Source organism: Rhinopithecus roxellana, chromosome 13 (assembly GCF_007565055.1).
Source record: "Rhinopithecus roxellana isolate Shanxi Qingling chromosome 13, ASM756505v1, whole genome shotgun sequence".
Lineage (NCBI taxonomy): Eukaryota > Metazoa > Chordata > Mammalia > Primates > Cercopithecidae > Rhinopithecus > Rhinopithecus roxellana.
Genome location: NC_044561.1, coordinates 116,904,282 through 116,931,592, shown reverse-complemented (window position 1 = coordinate 116,931,592; position 27,311 = coordinate 116,904,282). Strand labels below are relative to the sequence as shown.

Genomic DNA, 27,311 nt, shown 5'->3' with positions numbered 1-27,311 from the left:
GCTAAAAATACAAAATTAGCCAGGCGTGGTGGTACATGCCTGTAATCCCAGCTACTCAGGAGGCTGAGGCAGGAGAATTGCTGGAACCTAAGTGGAGGTAGTTGTGCCCCCCCATTAAGTCTCATAAAACAGGGGATTCCCTGGAGACAAGAAGGGGTTCAGATACCAGGCACCCAGACCCAATAACAAATGTCCAATATTACCCACAACAAAGACAGATATCATCAACATAGAACAATAAGAGATATTGATACCCGACGAGCTTGTTACATCTCTGTCATTTTACACATTGAGATCAAAATCCAAACACCAGGATGCCCTCTGGTAAAGACTGCTGGCTGCCTACCCAACACTCTCCCCTTCTCCCTTAGTGTCAGAACCCCTTTGTTATGAGGGATAGTCACGTACCCAGCAAATAAGCCACATCTCTCAGCCTCCATTCCAGGTAAGGGTGGGTGGTTAGTGAGATGGAAGCAGAAGGCATTGGGTAGAGCTTTTGGGAAAGCTCTTCAAAAGTGCCCTTTGCTCTTCTCCCCCTTTCCTCTGTTTCCCTTCCCCAAACACAAAATTGGCAGCTAGAGCTCCAGTAACCATCTTGTAGCAAACCCAACATTGGAAGCCATTTGTCAAGGTTAGCAGGGCAGAAATACAGCCTCTGAGTAGCTGATGACCTGTCCTGCCAGCCCTGGACTCCGTAACATTATTTTTCTTTTATGTTGTGGAAAAAATAAACCTGCTTCTCACTTAAGCCATTGTTACTTTGAGTCTCTCTTCCTAGCAGCTGAAGGTAATTCCTTACTAATACCAGCTGGCTGCAGTAGTTTCACAGGTGCTTCTCTTCTAGCAATCCAAGATGTCATCATCCTCTGGCGCATAAGAAAATCCCAGGAATGCACTTGAGGCCCCAGAGCTGCTGGCCACAGTGTCAGGGGTACAGCCAATGGACTTGGACACAGCTTCCTGGGTGAACTCTGGGTCAAAATGCTTCAAGTCAGCAGGTCCTGCCTGTCAATAAAAGCCAATGATAAGAAGAAACACCGGGGTCAGAGCTGCCAAAGGAGCCCAAATCCTCAGGGATGTCAGGCCTCTGTGAGTGCCCCATGCTTCATAGTCATCCATACTTGACTATCACTTTCCTGTGCATTTACGTTGATCATTTTATCCTCACCTCCTGGTATTCTGCCTCTACACCAATCCTTAGACAAGTCAGTTAACATATACTTACTGAATGCCTACCAGGTACTGTTCATAGTGCTGGGAACACAGGAGAACAAGACAAAGTGAGCCCCTGCATTCATGGAGCTTACACTGTGTAGGGGTAGGAGGATTGATAATAAGCATGTGTACAAATAGATAACTTAGGATGGTGATAGGTCCTGTGAAGAAGATAAAATAGGATAATATGGTGTAGATTGGGGCTGCTTTAGCTATTTTGGAGGAAGACCTGTGAGGGAGATTACAAAAATGATGACAAATTCTCCATTTCCCATGTAGAGGTGGAGTCTATTTCTCCATTCCTTTAATGTAAGTTAGCCATATGACTTGGTTAGGCCAATGGGACATTACCAAATACGACACAAGCAGAGGCTTGAAAAATGTACATCGGAAGTTGCTCTCTTGCTGTACTTCTAACCCTGAGGCCACCATGTGAACAGACCCGGACTAGCCTGCTGGAGCATGAGAGGCTTCATGAAGAACTCAGTTGCCCTGGCTGCCTGCCAACTCCCAGGCATGGGAGTGAGGCAATTCTAGATCAACAACTGCCAACTGTCCCGCTAGCTGACCACAGACATGAGAGAGCTCCACAGAGACCAGCTGGCCTGGCTCAGACTTAAAAAAAAAAAAAAAAAACACATAGAATCCGAACAAAATAATTTTTTTTTAAGAGACAATGTCTTTTTTGCCCTGTCACCCAGGCTGGAGTGCACTGGCATGATCACAGCTCACTACAGCTTCGACATCCCACCTCAGCCTCCTGCTGGGACTACAGGCATGCAGCACCACACCTGGCTAATTTTCTGTTTTTCTATAAAGATGGGGTCTCGCCATGTTGCCCAGGCTGGTCTTGAACTCCTGGCCTCAAGCAATGCTAATGACTTGGCCTCACAAAGTGCTGGGGTTACAGATATGAGCTACCATGCCTGGCCAAAAGATTGTTGTTTTAAACCACCTAGCTTTGGAGTTGCTTGTTATGCACCAAGAGCTAACCAATACAATCTCTCTGAGGAGGAGGCCTCGGTTTTATAAAGTAAGCAGCTGAGGAAGGGGAAGGGCTTGCAAATCTTTAGTGTGCAAGTTGGGCTATGGAGCCAAACAGATCAGTTTCCAGCTTCTCAATAAGGCAACAAGACAAAGTAGTCCCAGCCCAGCACTCAGAGTTCCAAGATCAGAATATATATCCTGGCCCTTATTAGTTGTGTGACCCTAGAAGAAAATAATACTAAAGAAACTTACTGAAGACCTCACAAATGGTAGGTGGCAAAACCAGGAATCCAGCTTTGGAGTGTCTCATTCTAAAGTCCATGCATCTGTGCCTAGTATTCCATGTATGATTCTCTCTCCAGGGTATCCGTTTGACATTGTCTTTTAAAAATTTTACTGTCTTTTTAAAATTCCAAGGAAAAGAAGCTTTTCTGGTGCCTGGCCTGAGTGTATCCTATCTGATCCAGTGCCCAAAGACAAGTTCATGAATAGGTAATTCACGAAAGGAGAAATGTAAATGGTGAATTAACATTGGCAGTGTTTCGTATGCAGGCTGTTTCGATGGAAGGGACTTGGCACCACGCTTTACAGGTAGACCACACACCCTCAAATGCCCACCTCCAATAGGGCTCCTTTCATTCACACTGCCACTACCAATTAACATTGCAAAACCAGCACTTTGGGAGGCCAAGGCGGGAGGATCACTTGAGGTCAGGAGTTTGAGACCAGCCTGGCCAACATGGTGAAACTCTGTTTCTACTAAAAATACAACAACAAAAAAATTAGCCAAGCATGGTGCTAAATGCCTGTAGTCCCAGGTACTCGGGAGGCTGGGGCACGAGAATTGCTTGAACCTGCAGAGGCAGAGGTTGCAGTGAGCTGAGATCCTGCCACTGCACTCCAGCCTTGGCAACCGAGCAAGACTCCATCTCAAAAATATAAAAAACAAAAGCCAGGCACGGTGGCTTATGCCTGTAATTCCAGCACTTTGGGAGGCTGTGGTGGTCAGATCACTTGAGGTTAGGAGTTCAAGACCAGCCTGGTCAACATGGCAAAACCCCATCTCTACTAAAACTACAAAAATTAGCCAGGTGTGGTGGCACATGCCTGTAGTCCCAGCCACTCAGGAGGCTGAGGCAGGAGAACTGCTTGAACCAAGGAGACAGAGGTTGCCATTAAACCGAGATCGTGCCACTGCACTCCAGCCTGGGCAACAAAGTGAGACTCCATCTCAATAAAACAAAATAAAAATGAAAATGAAAATAAAAACCAGCCAGGTGTGGTGGCTCACACCTGTTATCCCATCACTTTGGGAAGTTGAGGGGGTGGATCAGTTGAGCCCAGGAGTTCAAGATCAGCCTGGGCTACATGGAAAAACCTCATATGTACAAAAAATACAAATTAGCTAGGGGTAGTGACACCCACCTCCCAACTACTCAGGAGGTTGAGATAGGAGGATGGCTTGAGCCCAGGAGGTGGAGGTTGCAGTAGGCAGAGATCATGCCACTGCACACCAGCCTGGGTGATAGAGTGAGACCCTATCTCAAAAAATAAATAAATTTTAAAAACTAACCATCTTTACTATAAGACAGAGAGATATAAATTAAAACAATTAAGAGTTGCTGTTTTTTACTTACCAAATTTGCAAAGTAAAAAACAATAACAACACATGCTTCAGAGTGCAAGTAAGATGAGAACTCTCCAGCAGGTGCCGCTGGTAGGCAGTAGATGGTTCTCCCTTCCACACAGTAAAAACGCCTAAAAATGGCCGGGTGCGGTGGCTCACGCCTGTAATCCCAACACTTTGGGAGGCCAATGCAGGTGGATCACTTGGGGCCAGAAGTTCGAGACTAGCCTGGCCGATATGGTGAAACCCCATTTCTACTAAAAATACAAAAATTAGCCAGGCATGGTGGCACATGCCTATAATCACAGCTACTCGGGAGGCTGAGACATGAGAATTGCTTGAACCTGAGATCACGCCACTGCACTCCAACCTGGGCAACAGAGCGAGACTCTGTCTCAAGGGAAAAAAAAAAAAGAGAGAGAGAGAATCTGAAAATGTGAGCATTGGGAACCCCCATCTGGAATCCATCTTAAGGAAATAACCAGAATTCTGGACAAAGACGTATACTTAAAGCTGTTCATCAGGACATCATTATAAAGAAAAAACATAGTAACAACCAGAAGATTGCCATTAGGAACATGGGTGAGTAAATTATGTTACCAACATAGGATTGAAATATTATGCAGCCACTAAAAATTGTACTTATAAATTTTTTATGACATGAGGAAATTATAATAACATAGTTTTTAGCCAAAAAAGGAGGAAGACATATAGATGAATAGATACACACACATACACATATAGATATTATAAAGTAGGACCTAATTAGGTTAGGAAAAAAAAACCCAGGCTGGGCATGGTGGTTCACACCTGTAATCCCAGCACTTTGGGAGGCTGAGGTGGGCGGATCACGAGGTCAGGAGATCGAGACCATCTTGGCTAACACGGTGAAAACCCATCTCTACTAAAAATACAAAAACAAAATTAGCCGGACATGGTGGCAGGTGCCTGTAGTCCCAGCTACTCGGGAGGCTGCGGCAGGAGAATGGCATGAACCCGGGAGGCGGAGCTTGCAGTGAGCCGAGGTGGCGCCACTGCACTCCAGCCTGGGCAACAGAGTGAGACTCCATCTCAAGAAAAAACAAAACAAAACAAAAAGGCACATAGAAAAGTGACTGGAAGGAAATATGCCAGTGGTTTCCTTAAGTAGTGAGATAATAAGCATTTCCCCACTGCTACTTTAAACTTTTCTGTGTTACATACATTCCTCTTTTTTTTTTTTTTTTTGAGACAAAGTCTCCCTCTGTTGCCTAGGCTGGAGTGCAATGGCATGATCTTGGCTCACTGTGACCCCTGCCTCCCGGGTTCAAGCTATTCTCCCACCTCAGCCTCCCAAGTAGCTGGGATTATAGGTGTGCACCACCACTTCTGTCTAATTTTTGTATTTCTAGTAAAGACAGGGTTTCACCATGTTGGCTACACTGGTTAGTTCTCCCTTCCACACAGTGAAAAGGTGGTATGAATCAAGAACCTAAAAGTGGCCGGGCTGACCTCAGTGACCTGCCCTTAAGTGATCTGCCCACCTCAACCTCCCAAAGTGCTGAGATTACAGTCGTGAGCCACTGCACCTGGCCAGTGTTTTACATACTTTTTGTAAGAATATATGTCATTTTTATTATCAGGAATAAGTCTATAAATAGAAAAAGATAAAATATTTCTAAAGGCTTGGCCCTATGTGGGTGTGCTACGTGACACAGAGCACTTCACAAACTGTAAAAGGCTCTGAAGCCAGAGTTATTTATTGGTGCTAAAGATAAAGGAGCAGCAACATGGCTCTTTATCTAAGAGCTGCACCTGTGGTCAGGACCAGTTCTACCTCTAACTGACTGTGTAGCCTAGGACAAATGCCTGAGCTTCTTGGACCCCCAGTTTTTCCATCTGGATAAGGAGAGTTGGTACACATAGCAAGCTCCCCCAGCCCCGGAAATCCAGAGTCTAGAATGCTGTGACCTCTTACCACATTTGGGTTGAAGGGTGGAGTTAGCCTCTTGTGGTACAGGTCATCCCAGTTTATAGGGCTGAAGAATACATGGTTCTTAATCTCAAGCTGCAGGAAATGCAGAAAAAAGGTGCTGGTTAGAAGTAGCCCACCCCATGGGTGTTCTCACCTCACTCCCACATCCTCCAGAGCTCCACCAGCAACTGGCTGTCAACTGAAAATTAACTTGCAGTTCTGGCCGGTTTCCTGGGACAAGAGAGTTTTGTAGCCAACCCTCTCCCATCATCCAGAATCCAAACCCTTCTCCCCACTACAGCATCTGTTTATTCCAAAACTATTTACTGAGCCTCTTCTCTGGGCACCGACCCCTTGCTAGGCTTTGGGGGTGTCAGTGAATAAGAGCAGAATCTGCTCTAGGGGTGGGGAAGTGCCAGTGGGAGCTTGGGGACCCCTCCCCTCACTCTGCTTCAGTACATCTTGAGTTTTCCAGTATGCAAACAAGAGAAATAGACTACATCAACTCACTAGGGAAGGCTTGAAAAATAAAGCCCCCAAGAAGACCTTCGGATTCCCAGACAACCAGATTTTAGGACTCAGCCCTGGTCATGATTCACCACCTTTCCTAATCAAAATCAACGTTGGCACCAACTTCTTTCCATCACATCCTCTATCTGTGTTTCTCAAATAATCATTCTCCACCTCCCTATATCAGGAACCCCAGTGGGCTGGTTAACAACTCAGATCCAAAATATCTCTATGAGAGGCTGGGTGCGGTGGCTCATGCCTGTAGTCCTAGCACTTTGGGAGGCCAAGGCGGGTGGATCACCTGAGGTCAGGAGTTCATGACCAACCTGGCCAACATGGTAAAACCCCGTCTCTACAAAAATAGAAAAATTAACCAGGAGTGGTGGTGTGTGCCTGTAATCCTAGCTACCTGGGAGGCTGAGGCAGGAGAATCGCTTGAACCTGGGAGGCAGAGGTTGCAGTGAGCCGAGATCATGCCACTGCACTCCAGCCTGGGCGACAGAGCAAGACTCTGTCTCAAAATAAAAATAAATAAAGCCTCCAAAAGAATATCTGAGAAATTAGTAACATTGGTTGCCTCTGAATTGAGGAACTGGGTGGCTGGAAGGACTTTTTCTGGATACTCTTTTGTACCCTTTGAATTTTGATCTATGTGAATGTATAACTTATTTTAAGAGTCATACTTTTTTTTTAAGATGCAAATTTTTGCTTGGAACAGGAGACTTATCTTCATGGAAACCCCTGTTCTTTAAGCTGGCCAGGAATAGGCAGCAGATGCCCTAAATGTTGTTATAATTTACAGTAACTGAAATGTAAAGCTTTTGGTACAAACACTTAAAAAGCACTTACTGTGCGCCAGACACTGCTGAGAGCACTTTGCATATATTAATACTAATCCATTTGATCTTCAAAACAGCTATGTTAGGTGCTGTTATTACAATGGGGAAACTGCGGCTTACAGAGAGAAATTAAGCAACATGTCTGAGGTCCTGTAACCAGTAAGTGGTGAAGGAGGGATCTGAACCCAAGTAGTCTGCCTCATAGTCCGCCTCATAGTCCATTCTTTTTTTTTTTTTTGAGATAGAGTCTCACTCTGTTGCCGAGGCTGCAGTGCAGTGGCGCCCATCTCAGCTCACTGCAACCTCCACCCACCCCCAGGTTCAAGCAATTCTCGTGTCTCAGCCTCCTAAGTAGCTGGGATTACAGGCACCCACCACCATACCTGGCTAATTTTTGTACTTTTAGTAGAGACCGGGTTTTGCCATGTTGGCCAGGCTGGTCTCAAACTCCTGACCTCAGGTGATCCCCCCGTCTTGGCCTCCCAAAGTGGTGGGATTACAGGTGTGAGCCACTGCACCTGGCCTATTCCATTCATCTTAACCACTATATTAGAAAAGAAAGCAAACTCCTGGTGAGAAAAGTATTGTGACCTTCTTTTTGTAAATCCAAATTATCTTGTGTTGAATTTAAAAAGTAGGATTATTTTTAAAGTGCCACCTTAATGAATGAATATAATGAATTTGCTAAGAATGGACTATGAATCTTTTATCCCTATATCCCATTTGCCCAGCCTAGGGTCTGGCAAGGAAGAAGTGCTCAGATATTTGTAAAAAGCAAGTGCTGGCTGGGCGCAGTGGCTCATGCCTGTAATCCCAGCACTTTGAGAGGCTGAGGCGGGCAGATCACTTGAGGTCAGGTGTTCGAGACCAGCCTAGCCAACATGGTGAAACCCCCGTCTCTACTAAAATAAATACAAAAATTAGCCAGGCATGGTGGCGGGTGCCTGTAGTCCCAGCTACTCTGTAGGCTGAGGCATTAGAATTGCTTGAACCTGGGAAATGGAAGTTGCAGTGAGTCGAGATTGTGCCACTGCACTCCAGCCTGGGTGACAAAGCCAGACTCAGTCTCAAAAAAAAAAAAAAAAAAAAAAAAGCCAGGCGTGGTGGCTCATGCCTGTAATCCCAGCACTTTGGGAGGACGAGGCGGGCGGATCATGAGGTCAAAAGATCGAGACCATCTGGCCAACATGGTGAAACCCCGTCTCTACTAAAAATACAAAAATTAGCTGGGCATGGTGGTGTGTACCTGTAGTCCCAGCTACTCAGGAGGCTGAGGCAGGAGAATCGCTTGAACTCGGGAGGCAGAGGTTGCAGTGAACTGAGATCGCACCACTGCACTCCAGCCTGGCAACAGAGTGAGACTGCGTCTCAAAAAAAAAAGCAAATGCAGTTCATTCTCCACAAAGAAGCCAGAGGAATCTTCTATAAACTTAAATTAGGTCATGCCACACCTCTGCTCAAAACACCCTAAAACTTGCCACTCTCCTTCTTGTTCCCATAGCAGGAATTCTGCACATGCTGTGCCCTGTGTCTGGGGAGCCTTTGCCCAGCTGTCTTCATGGCTGCCTCTTTCTCATCCTTCAAGCCTCAGCTTAATTGTCACCTCCTCAGAGAGAACTCCCTGACAATGCCAGTATTAATTTGCCCCCCTCCCATTATTGTTTATCTCAGCTTATTGTTCATTTTCTTCCTGACACTTGTCATGTCTTGTGATAATTGTATATAATGTTCGGATTTTTTGCCTATCCCCAACCCCAAACTTTTTTGTTTTTGTTTTTGAGATGGATTTTTGCTCGTTGCCCCGGCTGGAATGCAATGACGTGATCTCAGTTCCCTGCAACCTCCGCCTCCTAGGTTCAAGTGATTCTCCTGCCTTAGCCTCCCAAGTAGCCAGGATTACAGGTGCCCACCACCATGCCCAGCTAATTTTTGGTATTTTTAGTAGAGAGAGGTTTATACCATGTTGGCCAGGTTATTCTCGAACTTATGACTGCAGGTGATCCACCCGCTCTGGACTCCCAAAGTGCTGGGATTACAGGCATGAACGCTGCACCCAGCCCCCACCCCAAACTTAATAAGGGCAGAGACCCAGTCTATTGAATCCCTAACACCTAGCTCAATACCTGGCATATAGTTGGTGCTTAGTAAATGTTGATTGACTAAGAGAACTAGACTAGAGAAAGCAGTCAGCTAGTAGCAGTAGTGAATTTCCAAATGAACAAGTGAGCAGCGCCTGGTTTTAGAGGGCAGCAGGATATATGTTAATGTGCTTCTGAGCTGCCTCTGCAGGAAGCTGCAAGCCCCATGGGAGCTAGTGCTCCACTGGCAGGTCACCTACAAAGTCCGCTTTGGAGCCCAGCCGCTGCCTCTGGTCCTTGTGGAGAAGGCTTTGCAGGAGGTCACAGGCGGCCACCGTCCGGCCCCCAGGGATCTGTAGCGGCTGGTGCAGAATGTTCTCATACATCTGGGATACGTCTTGGCTGTAGAAGGGCGGCTGGGGAGAGAGGGAGAGCAACTGGAGGATCACCCATGCAAAAGTGAACACAGGCTCCGGGAGACCTGGAGCAAGGTGGGCGCTGGGAGGACTCAGCATGACCCCTGTCTTGTGCAATGGCTCGCATGGCAGACTGGAAAGAGACAGGACTCCAGGTTTCCGGCACAATGGAGAGAGTTGCTAGGAAGGCCAGGAGTCTCTTCCCACCAGCGTGAGGCCCATCTCTTTTCATCTAGCTTGCTCACCAACTTTGCATTTGGCAACATTTGCACTTTCACCTTCATCATTTCACCCCAGTCTCATAAATATCCTCCAAGAGAGTTGTAATTTTTCAGATAAGAAAACAAGACTCAGAGCAATCATGCTGCACAGTTAGGAAGAGAGCCAGGCCCCAAACCACATCCAGAGTCCCCTTCTCTTTCTTACTATTCTTCCTCCCAAGCCTCTTCTAGCTGTTCCTTCCCCTTAATCCACAGAGTCTGTTCCTTCCTAGGAACCAAGCTATGTTGGTGAAACCACCCCCAAAGCAAAGCATGGCCTAGGGCAAATCTACACATGCCTCTACCTAAGCAGGCAGCCTAGGACTGGGGCCGGGGTGGTTCCACAACCTATCAGGACTGTGATCTCTCTTGGTCTCAATTTCCCTATCAGCAAAATATGAAAAATTCCATTTCCTTCTGTCAGTCTCCAAAGGCTATTTTGAGGCACCCAAGGTGAGACAGTGTGTTGTAAACGATAAAGTGCTAAACTAACTTTTTTTTTTTTTTTTTTGAGACAGAGTCTCCCTCTGTCACCCAGACTGGATGTGCGGTGGTGTGATCTCGGTTCACTGCAGCCTCTGCCTCCCAAGTTCAAGTGATTCTTCTGCCTTAGCCTCCCAAGTAACTGGGATTATAGGTGCTCGCCACCATACCCAGCTAATTTTTGTACTTTTAGTAGAGATGGGGTTTCAGCATGTTAACCAGGCTGGTCTTGAACTCCTGACCTCAGGTGATCCACCTGCCTCAGCCTCCCAAAGTGCTGGGATTATGGGTGTGAGCCACCGCTCCTGGCCTAAACTAACATTATTGGAAAATAATAATAATAATAATAATTCGCATATCTGCTTTGGTGTTATCTTTTTTAGTCTGGAATGAAGAGATGCCTTGCTCATTTTCCTGGGCAGAGCTTGTGTAGACCACATGAGAGATAGACCCATCCCTAGCCAGATGGCCCTTATAGATGGCTACCCCCGACTCACCAGACCGTGCAGCATCTCGTAGAGGACTGCCCCCAAGCACCACCAGTCTACTGCCCGATCGTAAGGCTCTTTCCGAAGCACTTCAGGTGCCAAGTACTGTTAGAAGGAAACACACTTATCTGAATGAAATGAGTTGTTAAGCCTCAGTTGCCCCATCTGTAAATAAGGCACTTGGAGGAAGATGACCAAGAGCTGACCTTGCTGTGCGTGTGCTCTGTGGCTGTGCATGTGTTCATTCATCAGTCATTCACCGGAGGCCTGCTTTCTGCAGGGCCCTTTGCCACGGGTTGGGGATGTAGAAGAGGTCAGCCAGGGCTGCTTTGTGCAATTTACATGGTGTGTACCACACAAAAGCATCAGCCAAAAGGGTAAAGGGGGCTGCAGTCGTGGCTGTGATCCACTCACCAAGACACAACACTATTTCAGAGGTATTATCTGTCAACTTTATTTTTGTTTCAAGGGGTGTTTTTTCTAATTAGTCTGCCCAGAGGGGGTGCCTTTTTCTATTTACGCAAAGGCATTCAGCGGGCTATCGTGTCCTGGGAATGGAAGGCCCTGGGAGTACTCTCACAGGGCAGTGTGGAGACGAATGTGAGTGTAAGTAAAAGTAAATGTGGTATATCCTTGTGCTGGAAACCCTAGAGTCAGACAAGAGGGTCAGGAAGGAGGGGGTGACCCCTGAGCTATTGATAAATAAATGCACACCATGCCTGTATGCCTTGCCTGAGGAAGAGAACCTGGGAACAAAAAAAAAGAGGCTTACTGATTTCTTAGCCTAGTGTCTCTGCCACTGAGTCAGGGGCAAGGTCTCAGCAACAGGAAAAGCTGCTCTGAGAGACTGTGTGGGTCTAGGAAGGGCAGAGTCACACAGACCTGAGCCCCGATTGGTGTGTGGTCTCAGCCAGGGCATTTAACCTCTCAGAACCTGGTTTTCTCATTGAAAAAATGAGGATGCCAAATCTCTCCTAGACGCTGTTCTAAGATGCTAACATATGTGCTGGCCCTCAAACAATGGGAGCAACCATGGCTACTCTTGCCTGTGCCCCCCAACACCGTGGAAGTGGCTGAGTCATGGTTAGGTGATGTGTTGGGGCCACATGTCTCCTACATGAGCTGGGGTTCCATATCCTTTGCTCCCGTCCCTAGCAACGTTCAAGGAAGGGATGGTTGGACTGTCAGGCTTTGCGGGGCTGGCTTTATCCAGCAAACACCACCCGCCATACACAAACACAGACAATGGCTCCTGCTCAGAGAGGTCATCTGACCATCAGCTACCCTAGAACCAAAGTGAGGAGGCCATTAGATCCAAGACCCAACTTTTAAAGCATATGGAGAAAAAGAGAGCAGCTGAGGTCTTGTCTCATGCCAGATGGGGAGGAGCCTCCCAGTCTGTAGCCTCAGCCCTCCAACCCTCACCCTGACATCTGTCTAGCCACTGGGGACCCCTTCAGGCCCAAAGTCCAAGGTCTAAGATTGGCGGGAGTTCAAAGAAAGGTTTGTTTGTTTGTTTGTTTGTTTGTTTTTGAGACAAAGTCTTGCCCTTGTCCCCCAGGCTGGAGTGCAACGGCGCGATCTCGGCTCACTGCAACCTCTGCCTCCCAGGATCAAGCAATTCTCCTGCCTCAGCCTCCCAAGTAGCTGGAATTACAGGCGCCTGTCACCATGCCTGGCTAATTTTTGTGTTTTTAGTAGAGACAGGGTTTCGCCATGTTGGCCAGGCTGGTGTCGAACTCCTGACCCCAGGTGATCTGCCCTCCTCAGCCTCCTAAAGTGCTGGGATTACAGGCGTGAGCCACCACACCCAGCCCAAAGAAAGGTTTTAACTTGAGGGCTGCAGACAGACCTTGTTAGGACATATAGACACGTCTGAATGACTGCTGAGATCTGCAAATTGTAACCCTCCAGGCTCTTGGCCGCTGGAAGAGGGACATGGATCTGTGGTTTACACTTGCCAGCCCAGGTCTTAACTCTCAAGCCAGGCCCTCTTGTTGCACGTGGACTTTACCCTGCAGATCAGTAGTGTCCAATACAGCAGCCACTGGCCACACGTGGCTATTGAACACTTAAAATGTGGCTGCTCCAAATTGAGATGGGCTGTAAGTGTTAAAATTCGTGCCAGATTTTCAAGACTTAGTTAGGAAAAAAAAAAAGGAATAAAATATTTCAACCATTTTTATACAGATGGTATGTTGAAATGAGACTATTGTATATATTGGGTTAAATAAAATATATCATTAACATTAATTTCACCTGTTACTTTCTTACTTTTTAAATGTGGCTGCTGGAAATTTTTTAATTATGTGTGTGGTTTGCATTTCTCTTTCTTTCTTTCTTTCTTTCTCTCTCTCTCGCTCTCTCTCTCTTTCTTTCTCTATTTCTTTCTTTTTGAGGTGGAGTTTCACTCTTGTTGCCCAGGCTGGAGTGCAATGGCGCGATCTTGGCTCACTGCAACCTCCGCCTCCTGTATTCAAGTGATTCTCCTGCCTCAGCCTCCTGAGTAGCTGGGACTACAGGTGCCCGTCACCGTGCCCAGCTAATTTTTTGTATTTTTAGTAGAGACGGGGTTTCACCATGCTACCCAGGCTGGTCTCAAACTCCTGACCTCAGGTGATCTGCCCACCTCAGCCTCCCAAAGTGCTGGGATTACAGGCGTGAGCCACCATGCCCAGCCTGCGTTTCTATTTCTATTTCTACTGGATAGCACTGTGGTAGAGCTTCACCAGCGGCTAGCTGGCTGGGTCTCAGCAGCCCTAGAGCTGGTGCCTCCATTACACAGATGAGGAAACCCAGGTTCAGTGTACAGCCAACTCAGGAGAAGTGCTTGGGTCAAAGGAGTGAGTCCCCCTTGCTGTAACCTGTTGGCTGTAATCAGGAGCTGTGGCCTCACCCACTCATGACCTCCACTCTCCTGGGATGTTTATGCTTACCTCGGGGGTACCACAGAACGTGGATGTGGTCTCTTCAGGCTCTACACCTTCCTTGCAGAGGCCAAAATCCGTCAGCACCACGTGTCCCTGAGAATGAGGGAGGGCATGGGCCGGAGGGTGGCATGAGGGTGGCCCAGGGTATGGCCAGGCCTAACCCTAAAGCCCAGATGTCACACCCCAGGGCAGCAGCTGTGGGATCTGATGCCCAGGCACAGACTGGAGGCTCCACACCAACCCAGGGGTCCTGGACTGGATGCCAGCAACATCATAGGGGGCCAGGTGGGCACATGTGTTCCACTCTCTGCCCACAGCTCATCACAAACTCAGACCCAGCTCTACAACAGTGGCAGCTTCAGGATGCCCTTGTGGACAGAAACCCCCTAGACAGAGGCTGGGGACTCAGAAAGCAATCACACTTTGTGGCAGCTGGGCAGGAAGGTAGAGTGAGTAGATACTGTGGGGTTCTGCCCGGATCCCTGAAACCAGCGTACAGAAGAACCATGCCCATCCCCATCCCCCTGCTGCTAGAACATTGCCCGCACCCAAAGTTATGCCCCCTCTTTAGGAGCAATCCATGTCCAGGGGCACAAAGGCCCATCCTCTTTGCCTCATTTTGGGACAATCCTAGAGAGCCATCCTGGCTTAGGCCTTCCCCACCCCTGCAAGATCAGCTGAGGCTCCACTGGCAACCACAACGCAGGTGAGCTTCTTCCTTTGCCCAATCCTGTTTCTTCACCCCTTTAAAAGTGTTATCTCTTGAGAATGTTCCCCAACAAAGCTTCTGCCTCCTCTCCATCTCAGAGTCTGTTTCCATGGAGCCCAGTCTAAGACAAACTCCACCAGCCCCTACCTGGCTCCACCCCTGCCCCTTGTATACATGCATGCACATATATACATGTACAGTCTCATGTGCACATATGCATGTGTGTACATGTGCATGGGCACACACGCACACATATGCTCAAATGTCTCCTCTACCTATATGCATGCACAATGCACTCACATCCATGCACACAGACTCATGGTCAGATAGTGTACCTGTGCAACCCATGTCCACACGCACACGTGCACACACGCACACACACATGCGTGCACGCGCACACACACACACACACACACCAACCTGGCAGTCCAAGAGAATGTTCTCTGGTTTCAGGTCCCTGCAGAAAATAAGAGAAAAGAGCCTTGAGGTGTCTCAGCCATTTAGTGAGGAGAGTTGGAGACCTGGTTGGAGGGGGCGTGGTCCTGGCAGGAGAACCACTCATGGAGGATCCCAGAGATGCAGAGGGAGAGCCCAGGAAGCCTGGGCACTTGGACCTCGGAGGAGACTCCAACCCCACCCAAAACAAAGGACCAACTCCACCAGGATTTCATCAGGTTTTAGGGTCCACACAACCCCTAGCTGTTGGAGCAAGAAGGACCTGGTCCTGGCTCTGAGCCACAGGCAGGCCTCACCTGTAAATGATGTTGAGGGAGTGCAGGTAGCCAATGGCGCTGGCCACCTCAGCAGCGTAGAACCTGGCCCGGGGCTCCAGGAACCGGCGCTCCCGCTGCAGGTGGAAGAAGAGCTGGAGGGGAGGAGGAGTGTGAGAGGAGTTACTGGGTGGCTACTGTAGGGCTAGGGCACACCTGCTCCCTGTCCTGTGCGGCTGCCCAGCTCACTCCCTCCCTGACCTGCAGCATCTTCCTACCAAAAGAGTTCATGCTGGCCCTTGCCCCACACAGCAGTTCTGGGTGTCCAAAGAGTCAGCAGAAGAAGAGATGAGTTAGCATTGCTTAAGCACCTCCTGTGTTCCAGGCTCCAAGTCAGGCCTTTCCACATCTCTTATTTAATCCTCATGACAACCTTCAAGGTACAAATGTCATGCTAGTTTCATGTAAGAGGAAGCTAGGAAGGGTCAGAATGGTTAGGCGACTTGCCAAGGTCAGGTAGCTTATAATGGGCAGAGCTGGCATTTGAACCTGCGTGGTTAAATCTGGTCACTTAGGTTAAATCTGGGGTCACTGAGTAGAGCCCCACTACATTTTGCCATCTTTTTTTTTTTTTTTTTTTTTTGGAGACGGAGTCTCGCTCTGTCGCCCAGGCTAGAGTGCAGTGGCCAGATCTCAGCTCACTGCAAGCTCCGCCTCCTGGGTTCACGCCATTCTCCTGCCTCAGCCTCCTGAGTAGCTGGGACTATAGGCGCCCGCCACCTCGCCCGGCTAGTTTTTTGTATTTTTTAATAGAGATGGGGTTTCACCGTGTTAGCCAGGATGGTCTTGATCTCCTGACCTCGTGATCTGCCCATCTCAGCCTCCCAAAGTGCTGGGATTACAGGCGTGAGCCACTGCGCCCGGCCCATTTTGCCATCTTGACCAGAGAGACAGAGTGAAGCCCAGGAGGGAGCCCCGCTTGTCCCAGCTGTGCTTCTGGGTCACCAGGTGGCCTCAGGTCTCTGTTTACTAGAGTGATGAGTCAATCCCATCCTGTGGCCTATGGGGCAAAATGGGAGCACTAGAAACCTTGACCACAAGCTCTTCTTAGCATTGACCTTTCCTGGGTCTATCAAAGTGTGTCTGTGGGCAACTCTGAATGAGGAAGGCAAGAAAGCATTATGGTGGGGAGTCTAACAGACCTGAATTCAAGTCCTGACTCTATCAGGCATGGGCTGGGTGGCCTTGAGCAAATGATTACCTCCCTGAACCTCAGTTTCTTCAGCTACAAAATGGGTCTATTGTAAGATGAGGTGAGATCATTCCAGAACTTGGCATGCAGTGGACACGCGGGATGGACAGCTCCCAGCCGAGAGCCAGCCCAGAGAAGCCTCCCTGTGGGCCCACCCACCTCTCCCCCGTTGACATAGTCGAGCACGAAGTAGAGCTTCTCAGGTGTCTGGAAGGAGTAGCGCAGGCCCACGAGGAAGGGGTGCCGCACATTCTTCAGAAGTACACTGCGCTCTGCCATGATGTGGCTCTGCTGTGGAGTCACAAAGAGAGGGGTCCATGTCACAGCCCACAGTCACCCCTTTTATCCTGGCACAGCCCATATAAGCTTGTGGGTGGGAGTCATCTTACTCAGGACTTTCTCATGCCTCTGCTCAAACACCCACAATGGCTCCCTATTGCCCTCAGAGCCAGGCCCAAGTTCCTTGCTTCGTATTCAGGGCTCAGGGTGGTCAGCCTCATCCTAAGCTAGTCCATGTGGGCACAGCTCTAGCCCGTGGATCAGAGCTTCTTGGCCCTGGAGTGAAAAGCAAAGCATGTGTGATGCCTTACATCAGTGAGTTCCTAAGGGAAAGAAGCCATGCACTATATCCATGGTCACACATTTGCTCGTAATATTTCCTCTTCTTGGATGTCGCACCCTCTTTTCAGACCATCAGAATCCCACCATCAAGGCCAGCTGCACCGCTGCCTTCCTCAGGAAAACCTCCCATTCCCACTCCCTATGGAGACCTTGTTAACATTAATCACTCTTTTCTCTGAGTCCCCTGATCTCCTGTGCAATCCTCCCTGTAGGCGTGCTCTGGCCTACTAATGGAGTCAGGTGTTAAAGGAACTTAGGTCAGCTGAGGCATCAAGAAATCCACAATGGGGCTGAGTGTGGTAGCTCATGCCTGTAATCCCAGCACTTTGGGAGGCTGAGGCCAGCGGATCTCTTGAGGCCAGGACCCTGACCAACTTGGCAAAACCCCATCTCTACTAAAAATACAAAAATTAGCCAGGAGTGGTGGCAGGTGCCTTTAATCTCAGCTACTCAGGAGGCTGAGGCACGAGATCACTTGAGCCCAGGAGGCAGAGGTTTTAGTGAGCTGAGATCATGCCATTGCACTCCAGCCTGGATGACAGAATAAGACTCTGTCTCAACAACACAAAAAGAAGTCCATGATGTGCTGCACATGTAGCTCATGCCTCTAATCCCAGCACTTTGGGAGGCTGAGGTGGGAGGATTGCTTGAGCCCAGGAGTTTGAGGCTGCAGTGAGCTGTGATTGCACTACTGCACTCCAGTCACATGGCCTGATGGCATGAAGACCTTCAGAGAGAATAAAGTGGGGCTCCACATTATACAGACGGGGAGCCTGGCACTGGGAGCAGGCAGAAGACTTGTCCGTCGTGGAGCCTGCGTTTCCCAGGGGAAGGCAAAGCTAGGCTGCTTTTCCTGAAAGCCCTGTGGTGAGGTGGCTCGGCCTGCTTTCTTTGAGAAGGACCAGCATCCTGCGTACCACCTGCCCTCTACCCTTTGTTGTGACCACCTCTGCACCCAGCCCCATGGACCTGTCAGATGTGGGACCCATCTTTGAAAGCCACCCTAGGCTGGGGTTTGGGAAGCAGAAGAAGAAACGCCTGTGCCCGAGCCCTGGTACCTCTTTCTTCTTTAAGATGGACTTTTTCTGCAGCACCTTCACTGCATAGAACGTCCCATCAGACTTGCGCTTGGCCAGCAGGACCTGAGCAGAAACACGAATTTGAGGCCCTGTAGGTGACTTTGGACTTCCCAACAGCAGTACAAGGCCTCCCGCCTGCCCCTGCTTTTGTCTGCAGGTACGAGAGCTCTCTCTTCACACATACAAGTGGCAGCAGGGGCTGAAAGAGGCTGCAGAAGGGAAGACCCAGGCTTCCCAACCTCACCAAGTCACTCACCTTCCCGTAGTTCCCTTTGCCGATGACTTTGAGGAAGTCGAAGTCCGTGGGCCGGGCACTGGGGAAAGAGGGAAAAACATGCATCAGCATTTGCAGGTCTGGAAAGCTGGTGCCTGAGAACAAACCTGGGCTTCTTTTTAACTTTAGAGTGGTGAAATACAGACAGCCTTCCAGCAGCCATGCCTCCTGACCCCCGAAGAACCCCATGTTCTCCCAGCCGAGACAGGGCTTGTAAGATTCACCCTGGCCCCAGAGGAACTCAAATTCAAGTTAAACCATAGTCAGAGTGGAGATAAAACCAGACATACTGCACAGAAGGCCTGCATAGAAGGCAGGGTTCTAGTACCCAAAGGCCCTGAGCAGGGCCTGAAGTGTGGGGAGGTGCTAACAATGCAGACATTTCGGGGGCATTGCAGGAAGAGGGTTCAGCATGGGCAGAGGCTGGGGAATTCGTGGGAGACAAAGCTGGGGAAAGGTCCTGGGCCCAGATGGCAGAGAGTATTGAATATTAGACCAGATAATTTGGATTTTATTCCCAAGGCAAGGGGAGCCACGTATGAGGGGAGTCAAGTAGGAACGGTGCTTGAGGGACCAGAACTCACTTTGGGTTGGCTGAAGGCCCCAGGTTGATGTTCCCATTGGCCTTGGAGGGCTAAAGAAAGAAGTGATTACGATCAGCAGATCCCTACTCCCTGGCTACCTCCCTTTCTCCTCGCCCAGGCCCTGATCCCTTCTCCAGCAACTCTACTAGGCCCGCCTGCCCTTGTCTTTCTTTTTTTTTGCCTGCCCACCTGCCCACCTCCTTGCCTCCCTCCCTCCTTCTACCCACCCACCCATCCACTTATCCACCATCTTACCCACTTCTCAAAACAGCCTTGGGAGGCAGCTGGCTGGTGTGCTAACTGAATAGGTGAGGAAACCGAGGCCCAGAGAGGAGTTGCCCAGGGTCTCACAGGCAACCAGGTTGGGATAGAACCCAGGTGTCTTTATAACAAATCCCGTGATTCTTTCAGTGCATCTTGAAGCTCTATTTCAAATCTCTCCTCTATTCACCTTGCAAGTGGCTCATTTCTAGGTGCTCGCAGTGATCCTCTCAGCCCCTGACATTGTCTGGGACAGCCCATGGGGCTAGTGGGTGTCTCCACAGATTTCCTTAGCCTCAGGAGGAAGTGAGCCCCCTGATGATGGGTGGGGGACCAAGAACCACTCACCTGTGGACTGGTGGTCCCAGCTGGGCTAGAGTTCATTCTGCAGCAATGATCAGGCAGCTCTGGGGGGACAGGGAGGAGCAGGCATGAGAGAGTTGGTGTTGCGGGGTCAGCTCCGCCCAGCCAGGGCTTCAGGCACCACTGCCCTCTCCATCCTCCCCTACCTGTGCACCTGCCACCGCCTGAGGGTTTCCTACCCCAGAGGCAAGCAACCCCTGCATGGATGGAACAAAAAATGATATTCCCCGGACCCAGACTTTCTAACAAACATCTCAGAAGGGATAAAGGGGGATAGTCAGAGTGTGGCCCCTCCCAGGCTGATTCTTTTCAGTAATTGGGGATACCCAGGGCAGCAAGACCCATGTGAGCCAGGGTAGCCCCAGAAGTCCAAGATGGCCAGGGCTGGAAGGACCTTTTCAGGGCATAAAGTCTGAACCCTTCCCCCATTTCACAGGTGGAAGGACTGTGGCCTAAAAAAGGACCTTCCTAAGTCCACACAGCCTTGTGAAGGCACAGGCTGGGCTCTCCGGACTCCCAGGGAGGAACAATGGCAACGCGGAATTACTGTGCGCATTCCCAGCTGGGCTCTGTGCTATGATCTCCTCGCCACAGGGAATTCTGCCCAACGCCTCAGGAAAGGCAACTGCGGTGGAAGCCCTGGGCTGGGGCCTCAGAGAGACCCAAGACTGGCCAGTATCTATTCGGGGCCAAACAACAGAAGGTGTGACCAGCTGATCTATGTGGCCAGGAATAGTGTCTTCCTTGTTCCACCCTGCAGGGGAGAGGAGGCCAGGGTGCCCAGGCCCCGCCACAGATCGCTTGGGGTCCCACAGCCTCATCCTTGCTTGGCAAAGGCTGAGAGCAGAGAGCTCACCTGAGAGCCCAGCTGCTGTGCATCTCAAGACCTTAGTCTTGGCCCACTGTGGGATCTGGGCTGCAGCCCAGCCTCTCTGAGTAGAGATTTCCTACCTCTACAAGGCAGGTCCTGGAGGCACCAACCTCATGGCCTTCTTGGGAACAGAGAAAGTGAAGGGGAATTGAGAGGATCCCCCATCAGCCCCTCTCAGGGCTGCCCCGAGAGGCCCAGCCCTGCCAAGCCCTAAGAGCAAGCTGCAGAACTGCTAAGGAAGTGGAGCCTGCCCCTAGCCAATGCCAGACGTGTGTGCTCCTGCAAACAGCCCACAACGCTGCCACGCCCTCTCTTGGGCTGACCCCAGTGGCCCTTCTGCTAGGACTTGGCCTCCCTGGTCCCACATACCTGCGAGTCTGAGGAGAAGCCTCTAGGAGAACCAGCAGCTGGAACCGAAGACAGGCAGTGGACAAGAGAGCCTCTCTCTGTTCTCCCAACAAGGGCCTAAGTGTCTGTGCCCGGTGCCGGCCTGGCCCCAGCACAGAGCTCACAACTCCCGGCAGCCGCGAGGGGGCTGGTTGATGTCACGAGGGATCCAGCAGAGCTTAAGATGGGACTGGAGACTTCTGTTCCCTGGGGGACACCATCTTACCCTGGCAGGGATGGTGGGAGGGGTGGGCAATAGCCCCAGGGGAGCCCTGGAGACCCTTGGGGCTTGTTAGACTGTGTGGGTCAGGGTGTGTGCGGCATGGTATGTACTGTGTGTTTTGTGCATACCGTGCTTCCATGGGTGTCTGTCTGTGGCTCTGTATTTCAGGTATTTGTGTTCGTTTATATGAGTCTGCGTGGATGATTGCACGTATGTGTCAGTGTGACCACATTTGTACAATTACATCAGCGTATGTCTGTGCATCTGTGACTGTGTGCATCACTGTCTCTCTCAGTGTGTGTGGTGTGTATATGGATGTGTTTCAGCGTGTCTCTGTGTAGTACGTGTCAGTGTGTATCTTTGTATGTGAATGTGCTGTGTCAGTGTGTGTATGTGGGTGAGTGTGAGTCTGTGTGGATGTCTGAAGGTGTGTGTTCAGAGCAGTATGGGCGTCTATTAATATGTGTGTATAGGTAAGTCATTGTGTGTCTGTGTTCATATTGGTGTATATCAGTAAATTTACTCTGGGGTGTGTGTGTGTGTGTGTGTGTGTGTATGCGTGTGCATGCGTGCGTGTAGGAAGCCTGTGTATATGAACCCTGTGGAGGCCATCTGGAGCTGAAGAAGAGGTCCCACAGAGGTCAGCCATGGCGGCTGAGACCCCTTCGCCTCCCAAAAACCTGCAGATGTTTCAGAGGAAGGAACCTGGAGCCTGGGCGTCTAGCTCAGTCCAGGCTGCCTTGGTCTTTTCTGAGCACTTGGTCCTTTGGGCCTTTCCCTGCGGTCCCCTCAAGGGCTCTGGCCCAGTCCTCAGGGCAGGCCTGGTTGGCCCACAGCTGTCCTGCTGTGTAAGAAACGGTCCCAGAGAGCCCCCTGGTTCATAAAGGGCTTGCTTCCTGGGGCAGTCATTAGGTACTCACAGGGTCCCTTTCTCTCCCCAGGACCCGAGGGGTGGGCAGGTGTTCTGGGGAATAAAGGAGTTGATGGGCCCACAGCCCCTGCCCTTCTCGAACTTTTTGTGTGGCTACAGTATACTACAGGGGAGGGACACATGGGGCTAGGGCCCAGAAAGTTGGTCAGGGACGGAACTGAGCCCAGTGGCCTCAGGGCTTCTCTGTGGGCTCTAAATGCAGAGGATCTGGAAGTGTTGACCAGAGAAAACCTTCAGAGAAAACCTGAGTGCACAGTATCAAAGCCTTCCATCTTGAACAAAATAGAAATGTGGAACCAGTTCATGATGAGCAGGATGTTGTGTTGACAAAACACATACCCAGAACAAGGACATTTCTTTTTAAAAACAAGATCCTGATGTGGCCTTCATTCAGCAGCACTATTTATAACAGCAAAATAATTGTGCTAATAGTAACTTAAGTGTCCCACCACAGGGCACTTCAGAACACTTGCTGGCTGCAAGAGCTCCCTCTCTTGACCATACACCGTGTCCAGATACTGTCCCATTTCTTTGTACCCCTTTTCAGCTAAACTCCTCGGAAGAGTTGTCTGGACTCCTTGTCTCCACTCCTCTTCCTGTTCTCTTTTGAGCCCATTCCAAACAGGCTCTCATCCCAACACTTCAATGAAACCGTGGACCAGTGACCTCTATGTGCCAAAGCCAGTGATGAGTTCCTCATCCTCATTTTACTCAACTTCTCGGAAGAATTTGGTGTGCTCACGTTCCCCATTTGGCTTCAGGAACTCTTGGTTTTCCTTCTAGCTCACTGACTGCTCCTCCTCCATCTCTCGTGCTGGATTTTCCTCCTTTTTTTAATCCTTAAACACAGGCCTATCCCAGGGCTTAGTCTTTGGGCCTCTGTCTACACATACTTGTTCTTTAGTTGATCGCTACCATTTTGATGGTTTAACCAACTATACTTGTCAGTTCCCAAATCTCTCTCTCTCGTTCTAATTCATTCTTTTTCTTTCTTTCTTTCTTTTTTCTTTCTTTTTCTTTCTTTCTTTCTCTCTTTCTTTCTTTTTCTTTCTTTTTTCTTTCTTTCCCTTTCTTTCTTTCTTTCTTTCTCTCTCTCTCTCTCTCTTTCTTTTTCTTTCTTGCTTTCCTTTCCTTTCCTTTCTTTTCTTTTCTTTTTTTTTTTTTGAGACAGTCTTGATGTATCACCCAGGCTGGAGTGCAGTGGCAGTATCTCAACTCATTGCAAACTCTGCCTCCTAGGTTCAAGTGGTACTCCCATCTCAGCCTCCCAGGTACCTGGGACTACAGGCCCCGCCACCGTACCCGGCTAATTTTTGTATTTTTTTTTTAAGTAGAAATGGGGTTTCACCATGTTGGCCAGGCTGGTCTCGAACTCCTGACCTCAAGTGATGTGTCTGCCTCAGCTTCCCAAAGTGCTGGGATTATAGGCGTGAGTTACCGTGCCCAGCCTAGTTCTGATTCTTTCCTGAACTCTGTACTTACATATTTAACTGCTTCCTTGACAATTCACTAGTTAGATGTCTAGAGGCATCTCAATCTTTTTTTTTTTTTTTTTTTAAGAAAGAGTCTCACTCTGTCGCCCAGGCTGGAGTACAGTGGCACAATCTCGGCTCACTGCAACGTCTGCTTTCTGATTCAAGCAATTCTCATGCCTCAGCCTCCTGAGTAGCTGGGATTACAGACGCCCGCCACCGCGCCCGGCTAATTTTTGTATTTTTAGTAGAGACTGGGTTTCACCATGTTGGCCAGACTGGTCTTGAACTCTGGACCTCATGTGATCCACCTACCCCTGCCTTCCAAATTGCTGGGATTACAGGTGTGAGCCACCACGCCCAGCCAAAGCATCTCAATCTTTTTTTTTTTTTTTTTTTTTTGAGACATGGTTTAGCTCTGCAGCCCAGGTTATAGAGTGCAGTGGAGTGATCTAGGCTCTCTGCAATCTTTACCTTCCCGGCTCAAGCCATCCTCCCACCTCAGCCTCCCAAGTAGCTGGGACTATAGACACACAATACCAGGCTTAGCTAATTTTTTTTGTACTTTTTGTAGCGACAGGGTTTCACCATGTTGCCCAAGCTGGTCTTGAACGCATGAGCTTAAGCAATCCTACTGCCTCGGCCTCCCAAAGTGCTGGGATTACAGGTATGAGCCACCATGCCTGGCTGGTATCTTGAACTTAACATGTCCGAAACAAAGGTCTTGACTCATATTCCTTCCACTCTGCCCCAGTCTGTTCCTCCCTCAGTCTTTAGCCTCAATAATGGCACTACCGCCTACTCAAAAGTTCAAGCCAGCAACTTTGAGTTCATTCTGGAAAGCCTGCACCCTCACTCCACTTCCACTCCACCATGAAATTTCATTCACAATATATCCAGAAACCACTGCTGCTCACCATCATTGCTGAAACCACCCTGCCTGAGCCCCCATAGTCACCTACATGGATTATTGCAATAGCTTCTCCACTGACTCCCTGCTTCTCCACTTACCCACTACAATCTTTCTCCATGAAAAGCCACAGTGAGTCTTAAAATGTAAATCAGATCATGTGCCTTAGTTGCTCAAAAACTCCAGCGCTTTCTCATCACACCTAGAATAAAAATCCAAAGCCTCAGCTGGGCGTGGTGGCTCATGTCTGTAATTCCAGCGCTTTAGGAGGCCAAGGCGGGCAGATCACGAGGTCAAGAGATCGAGACCATCCTGGCCAACATGGTGAAACCCCAGTTTCTACTAAAAATACAAAAATTAGCTGGGTGTGGTGACACGTGCCTGTAGTCCCAGCTACTCAGGAGGCTGAGGCAGGAGAATGGCTTGAACCCAGAGGCAGAGGTTGCAGTGAGCTGAGATCGTGTCCACTGCACTCCAGCCTGGTGACAGAGCAAGACTCTGTCTAAATAAATAAATAAACAAACAAACAAACAAAATTCAAAGCCTCTACCATGGTTTATGAGATCCATATGACCTGGCTGCTGTCTCCATCTCCTCCTTGGCTTCCACTCCCCTCCTTCCTGACTGCCCTTAGGCTCTCTGCTTTCTCTTGCTGTCCCTCAAACACACTACTCTCTGGCCTCCAGCCCCTTGCACGTAGCTTTCCCTCTGCCTACGACACTCTTCCCCCAGGCATCTGCATGGCTGTTTTCCACTAATGTCATAGAGGTTTCTGCTTAAAAGTCACCTCTTGGAGAGGCTTGTACTGATTACGGGTGACAGGTCATCCTGGTTTGTCTGGGACTGGCGGGTTTCAGTGCTAAAACCGCTATAGTCCTGGGCCAACCAGGATGGTTAGTCACTCTGATACCAGTCCTGCTCATTCCCTATACACTTTGTTTACTTTATATTTTACTTTGTAGCACTGATACCTTATCCTGTAACTATTAGTTTTTATTTTCTATCTCCAACTAGAACATCAGCTCCAGGAGGGCAAATAATTCCTGTTCAACTATTGTATCCTCAGCACTGGGCACAGGGACTGGAATATAGTAGGTGCCCAGTACATATTTGGCTAATGAATTGATAAATGAATTGATAAATGTTGGTACATATATAAAGTGGAAAATTACACAGCCAAAAACTATATAAAACCTATATAAACCAAAACAGGAACATATACGTGATACAATATCAAGCAAAAAACCAAGTTTCAAAATAGCAGCTGTTGTAGGGGTGCCAATTTTATAAAAGAAAAACAAAAGACATGTATGCACCCACACATTTGTGAGTACAGCTGCCAAAAAAAGACTGGAAGGTCATGACCCAAGGTAACAGCGGGTTCTTAGGTTAGGTTATTTTAACTTTTTTTTTTTTTTTTAAGATGGAGTCTCACTGTGTTGCCCAGGCTGGAGTGCAGTGGCGCAATCTCTGCTCACTGCAACTTCCGCCTCCTGGGTTCAAGCGATTCTCTGTCTCAGCCTCTCGAGTAACTGGGATTACAGGCATGTGCCACGACACCCAACTAATTTTTGTATTTTTAGTTGAGATGAGAGTTCACCATGTTGGCCAGGCTGGTCTCGAACTCCTGACCTCAGGTGATCCGCCCACCTTGGCCTCCCAAAGTGTTAGGATTACAGGTGTGAGCCACTGCGCCTGGCTGGTTATTTTAACTTTTATCTTTGTACTATTGTGTAAAGCTTCTCAAGATATTGCTGTTGAGTTAATATTCAAGTACTAAGTTCTGGGTGGGAACCTGGCATGCCCATGGCCCATCACACCCACCCCCATCACCTTGACTATGACCTCTATGCCTAAGCAGCCCTCAGTTCCTAAGGCTTTCTTCTCTCTTGCACCACGGTGTTCTAATTTTCTGGCCAGAAGCTGGACATCAATATATTCTCCTAACTCTTCAGACTCCGCGAACTCCCACTCAAGCCCCTCCATGAGTCCTCAAGCCTGTCCCTTTCCTAACTTGCCACAGCCCAGATTTGCCTCCTCTGTCCCATTGTTACATGGACCTGCCTATAGCTCCCTGGTCCTGTCAAATGGGGTGTGGGGTGTGGGGGTGTGACAGTGTCACACAGTTCTCTCTCCTTGGAACATTCCCCAACAAACCTGGTCTTTCCAGCTCACCTTTTCATCTGTTCTCATTGCCTTTCCTGGAAGCCAGACGACCCGCCGACCCCATGGGCCCTCTCCTGCTGCTGTCCCTGTCTTCACTGTAAATCGTTCATTTACACACCTGCCCAGTTCAAGTGCCAACTTTATCTTATTTTGTTCCGACAACCCCACGGGTTAGGAACTATCATCGTTCCTGTTTTAAGGAGGAGAAAACTGAGGCAAGGAGAGGGAAGTGACATGATCAAGACAGTTAATAAATGACATAACCAGGATTTGAACCCAGGCCATCTGACTGCAGGGCCCATGACCTGGAATTTCAGGAAGATAATAGAAAGCCAGAAAAGGAAAAAATGAAGTTAGTGGGAAGGAAGTGAGGATGTAACTTGGTTAGTTAAGGAGAAAGAAAATTAGCTGAGAAAGCAGATAGTTGGGAGGGAAGGAAGGAAAGGAAGGAGGGAGAAGGAAAGAAGTTGGGAAGGAAGAAAGGAAGGAAAGAAAGTCAACAAGTACTAGGAAAGATGTTAGCTAGGTAACTAGTCAATTTGGAGACCAATAGGCCAGCAGGCAGGTAACCCGCTCACAGGTGAGCCTCTCACCTGAAAACTCCAGATTCCAGCTCAGGTCCTGGGAAGCAGCCCCTGGCATGGTTCTGCCCTCTTCTCCCTCTTCATGGTCCTTCTGACTGAAGGCACAATCCTGACTTGTCGAGCAACC

At 49.0% G+C, this 27,311-nt stretch overlaps 1 protein-coding gene across 3 annotated transcripts; it reads right to left on the bottom strand.

Moving 5' to 3' along the window:
• Positions 1-180: 180 nt before the first annotated feature.
• Positions 181-27,311, bottom strand: SGK2 (serum/glucocorticoid regulated kinase 2). 3 transcript variants are annotated; one of them, XM_010384297.2, is made up of 14 exons: positions 27,194-27,311; positions 20,881-21,125; positions 19,626-19,684; positions 19,017-19,066; positions 18,415-18,472; positions 18,138-18,221; positions 16,618-16,749; positions 15,249-15,361; positions 14,917-14,953; positions 13,794-13,880; positions 10,867-10,962; positions 9,471-9,626; positions 5,787-5,876; positions 181-1,005 (listed from the first exon to the last, which is right to left on the bottom strand). In XM_010384297.2, exons 3-14 carry the CDS (start codon positions 19,659-19,661, stop codon positions 841-843), a joined length of 1,104 nt encoding a protein of 367 aa, XP_010382599.1. In that variant the 5' UTR covers positions 19,662-19,684; positions 20,881-21,125; positions 27,194-27,311; the 3' UTR covers positions 181-840. The 3 variants fall into 3 exon arrangements, with proteins under 3 accessions (XP_010382599.1, XP_030770601.1, XP_010382600.1); XM_030914741.1 differs by having other exon boundaries at positions 20,881-20,918; XM_010384298.2 differs by having other exon boundaries at positions 910-1,001.

Excerpts from the sequence above, each read along its gene's own strand:
- SGK2 (XM_010384297.2), bottom strand. The coding sequence starts at position 19,661 with ATGAACTCTAGCCCAGCTGGGACCACCAGTCCACAG. Across the intron at positions 16,750-18,137 it reads CCATCTTAAAGAAGAAAGAG|CAGAGCCACATCATGGCAGA; the intron begins GTACCAGGGCTC and ends GTGACTCCACAG. Across the intron at positions 1,006-5,786 it reads CACCCTTCAACCCAAATGTG|GCAGGACCTGCTGACTTGAA; the intron begins GTAAGAGGTCAC and ends TTTTATTGACAG.